The following is a 9425-nucleotide window of genomic DNA, read 5'->3' on the forward strand; positions in this document are numbered from 1 at the left end:
TAGGCGCTTGTGTTATTTACTAATAATTATTCATGTAACAGAGTTGCCAGTAAGCGCCCTGGGTCATCAGGTGATAGGCGCTTGTGTTATTTACTAATAATTATTTATTTAACAGAGTGGACAGTAAGCGCCCCGGGTCATTAGGTGATAGGCGCTTGTGTTATTTATTAATGATTTTTTTATTTAAAAGAGTGGCCAGTAAGCGCCCCGGGTCATTAGGGGATGGATGCTTGTGTTATTGGACCTTATTTGAATCTCGCGCGTCACCTTTGGTACTAATTTTTTTTTGATCTAGTGATTTCCCACGTCAGAGAGGTTGGGTCCTAGAGAATTCCCAAATCTGGCCGGAACTATATCCCATCGCTGCACTGCCAACACGCGGACGTGGTGAACTAGCGGGCGCTAGCCATCCAACTTTGAATTTTCCGTGGAATCGTAGCGCACGCTCTTGTAGCGGGCGCTAGCCATCCAACTTTGAATTTGTCCGTAGAATCTTTGAATTTTCCGTGGAATCGTAGCGCACGCTCTTCTAGCGGATGCTACTACAGCAGTATGCACTGCCAACACGCGGACGAGGTGAACTAGCGGGCGCTAGCCATCCAACTTTAAATTTTCCGTGGAATCGTAGCGCACGCTCTTCACGCCTTCCAACCCCAATTCAATTAAATAATAGGTCTTTCAGACACTTAACGCCATCTAGCAGTATGCAGGGATAATTACGATTTTCTACCATCTATGTTAGCACTGCAGAATTTATGATTTTCAGTGCCCGTTGCCAACCTCGAGGCCAACCTCAAGTCAGAAAATCACTATTTGGTTTTTGTGCAAATAGTCGCCGACCCTCATTTTCATGATGATCTGCGCCCTATACCGCGACGCCATAGGTTCGTTTGGGGCTTAGCTTGGAGTAGCTCGGAGCTCCTTTGGGCCAAAACACGCGTTTTGCTCCGAGCTCATCGGAGTGACTCCGAGCAAATTCCTACAGTCGGTAGATCTATATTTACAGTCTTGGCAATATAAATATTTACGTCTTGGCCATAAATATAGATATACCCACTGTAGGAATTTGCTCGGAGTCGCTCCGATGAGCTCGGAGCAAAACGCGTGTTTTGGGGAAAAGTTCGGAGGAGCTCGGAGGAGCTCCGAGCTGCTCCAAGCTAAGCCCCAACCGAACCTACTATTGGAGAGTAATGTGACTATTACAGCGCCGAAAAGCCTGCACAATTAAACGAAGTGACTTAAGTTGAAAGTAAAACCTATTCTATGTATCTCGTCTCAAAGTGGGATGCATATATACATGAGTCATTTTACAACCCACCCACACAGACACTACAATACATAATAATTCAATTCACTCATATTCACATAAAACGTCCGCCTAATACAGTTACATATAGAGATTTCTCTCCATACTTTTAAACCCTAAGAATTACAATAAAGAATTAAACATTATCAAACAAACATTATTGAATAATAATTATAATCCTTTAATTATAGATAATATAGTTGAAAAATAGAATATAAAATAGCTGTATAAAATGTTTTTCCCTTACCCGTAACAGTAAATAAGTATTTTGGTATAACATACACTGGTAGACTATCACAAAAATACAATTATTTTAAAAGTACAGTATCAAAATAGCGTTTTTAAATCTAATAAAAATTTACAAACAATTATAAAAACAACAAAGACAAAACAGAAAAAGAAAATAAATAAGGTGTTTATGAACTTGCCTGTGGAACTTGCGATAAAAAAAATATAGAGTACAAAAATGCTTATGAAAAAAGTTTAGATACTTTCAGTTGTACGAACCACTTAATAGAATGTTAACACACACTTATAATTTAAAATTTTTTAATTTTACACGCATGTAATGAAATTAAAAAATTAGATGTATTAGAAGCATTAGAAATTAAAAAATTAAAAAATTCAGACATTTTATTGAATGACATGTTAAATCTCTTAATAATGTTCACCAATGCTAAATATGTATTGTATGTAATTGCGCCTACGTTGACTATGTACGTATTCATATGTAATTTTGCGTTGTTGTGGATCTTTGATGATAAATGTGTATATGTTTTGAATATAAGTGTAGTATATCGTTCAGTCTTGCTGTACACGCGTCTGAAGAAGGTACTGTGATACCGAAACAGCCGTAACGTTTTTATTCTCGAATAAAGAGAAGATTGACTTATTTATTAACAGTCCTTTTTATTTATTAAACCAAATAATTATAATTAATTATAAAAATAAATTAATAGATGAAAAATAATGTTTTGAAATGTTAAAATATTGATAATATTTATATGAAATGTTAACTATTACTAGAATTCATGACAAAAAAAAACTATTTTTCTATAAGTTAATGTAGAGAATTTTTTTTTTATGATAGTAAGAATTAAATATTTAGTACTAGCAGCCCCCCGTCTCAGCTTCGCCCGAGACTTACTAAATAAAACACCGTAGTGTGTTGACATGTAATGTGAAACATTTTTAGTTAGAAAATTTTACACATATTCCCGATACATCTCAGAACAAAAATCTTCTTATTAAAAACATATTTTTTTGGAATCCATATAGTTTATTTGGTCAAATAATAAGGTATAAAAATTCAAAAAAATAATTATGCTGAAAAGTACCGTGCGTTCTTTATGCCATAAAATAATCGATGGCTATAAGAAGTTGTTGATTTACAGTTTCTTTTGTGTAATTTACGAAAAGGGCTATTTTTTAAAGCTGTTAAGATTTTAAACCCCCAAAAAATTTATATTAAAAAAAGAATTTTTTTTCTCATATCTCACAATTTTATTACCAGAGTAACAAAGTCCTGGACCTAAAACCCAACATTTTTATTGCCACAAAAACAGAAATACATTTTCTACTTATTTAAAAATCTGGAGTAGGATCTTTAAAGATTTCAGAGATTGCTGTGAGGGTACAATGAAAAGCTGATCTCTCACGTAATGGACTCTTAAGTTGACGATTTTGATGCTGCTGTTTCAATCTCGATAAATTTTCTGCGTCAGTTTCTTGACGCCTCAAATTGTATTCATTAGATACATTTGAGGTTTTCTTTCCAATATACCCTTTTGCGACTATTGGTGGTATGCTTACGACTTTTATGACCCCTAAAAGCTATTTTCAGTCAACTTTGTTAATTTTAATACATTTGTTGGAAGGTAATTCGACGTCCGATGGCCCTAAAAAAGACCGGTGAGCTTCTTAAGTTAACTCTTTTTTGACTGCAGTTAACAGCAATTGTGACTGCCTGGATACCTCAGGGTGATCTTCTCTGGCTTACTGTTGAAGACCCAGACTGATTGGGAGAAAAATTACAAAGTCCGAAGCTTTGGGGCTAGTTGTAGTGCTCTTTCCCAACGTCTCCCGTTATAACGTCGAAGACGTTGGTATCTAAAGCACCTTTTTTATTTGCAGATTCAGTTGTTTTGGTGATCTTAGATGGGAAGATTGGTTAGTGATACTTCTCCAGTGGAGGCTGTCCCGTTGGCTCAAGTTTTTTTTCCTTTATAGCTGTTATAGGTTTGCCCAGCGCAGACCTTGGAGAGGATCAGTGATTCCTGGTTAAATGCTTAGAGTCAAGAGGTTAATATAGAGTCGTCGGTCACCGGGTTTTCCAGCCTTGCGAAGAACAACTCCGCAGGTGACGTCTGCCAGTGAATAGCTGACTTGGTTTAATAGTGCCCGTCTTTAGTTAATATAGTCTTTTAGTCGACGAATCGCTTCCGGAAATGGTAATAAAAATGTATTTGTTGGCAAGGTAGTTTACACTTAGGTGGCCCCTAAAAAGAACCGATGAAATTGATGGTTAAGTAGGGAACGTAAATACTTATAATGGCCCTAAAAAACGCCAGTGGTGAAACTTCCAGGCTATTCTTTATTATTATTCCTGATGATAAAGAGCTGGCTACGGGTTGCTTGATTCTTACCCTGGGAGTCTTGATGTACGGAGACTGTGATGGAGGAAGGTACGCCGCTGACCAAAGAATATCTCGTCTCGGGTCGTTCCCCGGGTAACCAACTGCTCATCTTTAGACGAGAACATCTGGGTAAGCGCGCTGGGGACGCGACGACCAAGAAGGTAGCCGTTGTGGCTTCCCGTGCCCCTCAGAGCTGTTTTCCCTTGCACATTTGTAGCCACAAATTTTCTAACTATACCAGGTAGGAGGGTGGGACTGCCACACAACTCTGAATAGTTGGTGCAGATTGTGCTCTAGCTAGATATGTCTTCTGGTATTCTGGCAGACGGCATCGGTTGAAAATAATTTTTTTTTTTTTTATCGCACTCGCCGAGATTCAGGGTGAAGGGACACCTAGGTCCCTGTCCCCTTTAGAGAAGAGTGTCATCCGTAACCGGGATACCCAGCTGCAAGACTATTATCAGCATTCTCAATACAGCTCGTTGAGTTGCCGAAGCTCGACCATAATAATATGGAGACGCTCCAGCCTATTATAACCACACTTATTTAATTATGTTGCAGGTAGCTTCGATTTTATGTCGACGCCACCTAGCGGATTTTACTAAACTAAAGTGAAAAGCTGGCGTATTTTTGCAAAACTTTGAGCTCATTTATTGCTATTGTTATTAAATTTTTTAAGATAAAAACTATACTAAAACCATCTAGAAAGTATCATGAATCAGTGTGCAAAATTTCAGCAAAATCGGTTCAGTAGTTTTCGCGGTTAGCGATTACAACGGTTTTAGCGCTTCTGCTTTATATATTAGTAAGATGTAGTTGCAGTCTATATTTTAATTTGACCCACCTGAAAAAAATTGACGGAATTCTAAGTAAAATTAATTCTACAATACTTTCAGGACAGCCATATGGCAAAACACATGGTTTTACATTTGGCATTACATGAGGGGTTTTAGCTTGGTGATGTCATATGTAATTCCGTAGGGAAAAACACATGGAATTAATAATTTGAAAAAGAAAAAATTTTTATCATCTAGAAATAACTGCAAAATGCCATAATAAGTTATTGGCAGTTGAAAATTTGTCTTACCATCGGGATGATAACTCCGAAAAAAGGGGGTTCAGCTTATTTTACTTCTGTATAAAAAAATTTAATTTCTCAATTTTTTTTATTCCTGAAATATAACTAGAATCCCCTTGTTTTAGAGTTATCATCCAGATGGTAACACAATCTGTTCACAGTAAATGACGCATTACAGTATTCTGCAGTTATTTCTAGATGACAAAAATTTTCTCCTTCTTCCAATTTGTAATTTCATGTTTTTTCAAATGGAATTACATATGGCGATACCAAGCTAAAACCCCTTACGTAATACCATACGTAAAACCATATGTAATGCCACATGGCTTTCTTGAAGGTATTACAGAATTAATTACACATTGAATTAGTCTTTTTTTCAGGTGGGGAAACTTCAAAATATTAAGTTTAAATTGTAAAAAAAAACAATAAACCATTTAAAAATTATTCTATTGGTATGGACATGTTAAAATGTTTCCATACAAATTTTTTTCGAGACTTTTACAGTTGAAAAATGAATTTTAAGTTTTTTTTACAAATAGGTCAGTTCCGACCCCCACCCAAAATCATAAATGCTGCATGTTTTGACACTAATATTTTGTGGCAAATTCATTGTAGATAATTGTTTTTTAGGTAGTGACAAGCAACAATCAGCCATAAAATATTTATAAAGTTCAATTCGGAAAACAAAAAATTTTAAACTGAATCTGAGACAGTTACGGCGGCATTATCCATATGTACATACATGTACGTCAACTGATCAATGTTTGCCTATTTAGTAAGTTTTTTCAGTGTAAATATTTACGAATTGTAAGTCTGGTCACAAAAACAACTGGAATGAAACTATTAATATAAAAAAAATATATTGTTTCACAAGTTCCTTGATGTTAATATGCTTTATATTTTAGAAGCTTTTGAAATTCGCAGACACACATCGTGGTGCAGTTTAAGCATTCCTGATTGGTCAATCAAAATGGATATGCAACGCCACAATTTGTATTTTTACATCATGGTTGCGATCATGATGTTTTGGGTACTGCTGAGCCTTCTGAAATTTCAACAGTAGATCAAAAATAGTTCAAGGAATACATGTTCAAAATTTATGGAATTCTCGTCGTCATTTCACTTTATCAACTACGACTTCAAGTATTCATTGAAATAAACCCGTAGATACAAGTGAAGTTCATCTCAAAATATATGAGAAAAGGCACATGCAGATCAGTGATGTATAAGTCCGTCCTATGGTTCAATTTTTAATTTATTGTTCATGTCATGAAAACTTCTAGGTGCTCAGTTTAATACCAAACCAAAGAATATTCATGTGTAGTACCATATAACACGTGCACATGAACCTCCATGTATAGTATGTATCTATGTATTCACAAGAATTCTGTAGGTGGCTTAAGAGTAGTCAAGCCAAGGCAGGCAAATTTTCGCCTTTATCAGCGCCACTTTTAAGCTAAACTTAGACCCATATTAGTTGCCTATAGTAGCCTGAGCAATGTGCTTTGAAAGCTTGTATTAATTTTTTGTTTTTTTTTTTCTTCAATCGGGAAAGAACTCCAGTTAAACATTCATTCTCTTACGTTTCTTAATGTTATTGAGCACAGTCGAGGTTTTAATGTGCCTGACCCCACGTATCATCCAATTGAGGAGCTGCTGCTTGCCAAAACTGCCCTGCTCAATCAACTTCTTTTCGAGAACGGGCGGCGAATGTGAGCTAAGGGCTGAGGTCCCGAAGACACACTGCTCTGAGTCCATGATCACACGGAAGCGTGCCCTGAAAACCTGTAGCAGGAACTCAGCTATACGTCGGGCTTCTTCGGCGCCGACGTTCATCAACTGGACTCTACCTAGCTGTAACCCAAGCTCGTAGTAGTGTTGACCCCACTTGGCCAGCTCGACGGCGCAAGCGTCAGCCTGCAAGATTTCCCGGTAACTCTCACGATATACCTTGGGCATCTCGCAACTGACTAGCTGGGCATGTCGTGTGCAAAGCGCGCTCGCCAGCCAGAGCGGCAGTTCAAGCTTCGCACCGACATTAAGGTCCACATCCTTAGCTGAGTGACTCAAAAAGCCGAGCTTTGGAAACGATTGCTGCAGCTCCACCGACATGCGCTCCTCAGTAACGAGGATGTCTGTTAACGAAAAGTAATCACTCATGATTGGTTTTCTTGTTGCTCTTACGTTGACGTTTACATAGGAAACTACAAATCTTACTTCTCCTGTGAAAAATTGCACATAATATTTTAAATACGTAAGTACCTGCACTCAGCTGTCTACAAATTGAAGGTGGCGCAGCTTAATATTTATTGACTTACTTATTTCTCGACGATATCAGCAACGCTTATTATAATGTAATTTGCTTTCCATACCATGCGCGCCAAAGGTAAATACATATCAATCATGCAGTAGATTAGGGGTTTTTCACGGTAGCAAAGAAGAGAGCTTTGAAAAGGAGTCCTTTAAGCTGCCGTCACATCCTGAATAGAAATGTGCCGTAGCTTGCCTCACAGGCCTGTGTTATAACATAGGCAGGTCCTGCACAGGCAAGATAGGCATTTTCTGCATATGTGAGTTCAGGCTGTGCACAGTTCCTGTACAGGTCCGGTGCTCTTGCCTGAACTGACATCAACTGTCTGCTACTACAGTATATAGTCTTAACCTTTTTTTCAATTAATCTAAAATGGAGCAAAACCATTATTCTCGACGAAAGACGCGAAATAAATATAGAATGTAAATTATTCGTAAAAGAAAAATTTCGGAAAAAAGAAAACCATACAGATTTAATGGTAATAATAAAAAAAAAGCTAAACTTACAGATAATATTAGTGAAAACTCAGCTGTACAGTTTGATAAGCAAAAAATTTAGAGCGATATTCAGCAAGAAATTTTTGAAGAATTAAACATAACTAATGACAGTGTAAGAAGAAAAAAAAGCAAACAAGTGTCAATATTGATGAAGTTCGTGATTTGTATGTACAACCTCGGAAATGGAAAAGAGAGTGCGTTTTATTGCAAATAGCAACATGAATGAGCTTTTAAAAATATTGCAATATAACATTTCCAGCTTATCTGTTTCCCATAAAACTTTACAAAAATTAACTTTCCTGTTTAAAAACATTTTTTTATGTAACATAACCTAACTATTTAATTGTGTAAAAGTCAGCTCAGGACTAGATAATATTTGTCCAGGTTGCCTGAGCTGAGGCTGCCTGTGCAGGAGCCTCAGCAGGTCCTGTGCACATCGTTGGATGAAATTCCATTAATGCCTGAGCAGGTCCTACGCAGGCAGTTCAGGCACCTGTCCAGGACCTATTCAGTGCCTGAACTCAATTTCTGTTCGGGTAATAGACCGTCCGCAATTACAGAGGGCACTGTTGGCAAAGAGGATCTTCGCGTGGGTGGGTTAGTTCGCGTCAGTCGTCAGTGTTGCCCTGGGTGCGTGTACCATGTACATAAATATATAATTTAACAGCTACATGAAAATAGATCAACCAACTGACTAAAAAAACTCACAAATTTTATGTTTGATAGATTTAAAGTAACTCATCGTAGATAGTTTTGTCTTATTTTTAGAACCATAAAAGCTGAATACCCAGCTTTTATCCACGTTAGACTGACAGATGATATAATGATAATCAAAAGTTATACATCAAGTACTTAAATATGGAGCATTGTACCCACGAAGGATCTGAGGTAATATTTAAATATTTTATCCATTCCAAATATAAACAAAATCCCCTGTGCATAAGTTGTACTGTGACGTACAGTATCTAGAACCTTTGTAAGTTCGCGCCCAAGACTCACCTCTCACGGCGCATGAGCAGCGGATACAGAGTTACAGAGTACGTCAAACTGTCAGAGTATGATGAACACCTTTCGGCGGCGGGCCCGAGAGTTATCAGCTCTCCCGCTCTCTCTCTCTCCGATCATCCTCCGAACCTAACGCCACGCACGCGACTGCGCTCGCTTTGAGACACTAATAAACGGACAAATACTTTCTTCCACATGTATTCAATCCCCTTACACCCCCAAAGTCCAAAACTCCACAATTCCCACGTAACAGTGCATAAGTACAAATAATATACAAATATAACACCGTAATATAAAATAACATGTACTATTTCTAACGAAAAAAAATTTTCGTAAGAAATATTCACTCTAACATTTATAGTGATCTTCAAAAAAAGTTTAAATTTGTATTTAAGGGAGAAAATAGATTTTTTTGTCCAACAATGAAGAAAAAAATTTCATAACGAACAAAATTATTGGTCATTTCTTGCAATTTTTTTAGGACTTTTTTGAAACTCTGCCTGGAAATCGTAAGCTGAAAAATCCAGAGGATAATGAATGTGTAAAATAACTTCTTGAAATGAGCTGTCCTAAAGCTAAGATTCGTGATAAG

The 9425-nt window shown here is 37.1% G+C and overlaps 1 protein-coding gene across 1 annotated transcript; it reads right to left on the reverse strand.

Annotated features, from left to right (window-relative positions):
• Window positions 1-5459: 5459 nt before the first annotated feature.
• Psf3 (DNA replication complex GINS protein PSF3) lies at window positions 5460-7474 on the reverse strand. Its single transcript, XM_089597596.1, has 2 exons — window positions 7339-7474; window positions 5460-7242 (listed from the first exon to the last, which is right to left on the reverse strand). Exon 2 carries the CDS (start codon window positions 7178-7180, stop codon window positions 6584-6586), a length of 597 nt encoding a protein of 198 aa, XP_089453722.1. The 5' UTR covers window positions 7181-7242; window positions 7339-7474; the 3' UTR covers window positions 5460-6583.
• Between the last annotated feature and the right edge of the window lie 1951 nt (window positions 7475-9425).

This window comes from Copidosoma floridanum, unplaced genomic scaffold (assembly GCF_036245765.1).
Source record: "Copidosoma floridanum isolate Cflo_tuat_1 unplaced genomic scaffold, Cflo_Japanese_pri ptg000034l, whole genome shotgun sequence".
Taxonomy (NCBI): domain Eukaryota; kingdom Metazoa; phylum Arthropoda; class Insecta; order Hymenoptera; family Encyrtidae; genus Copidosoma; species Copidosoma floridanum.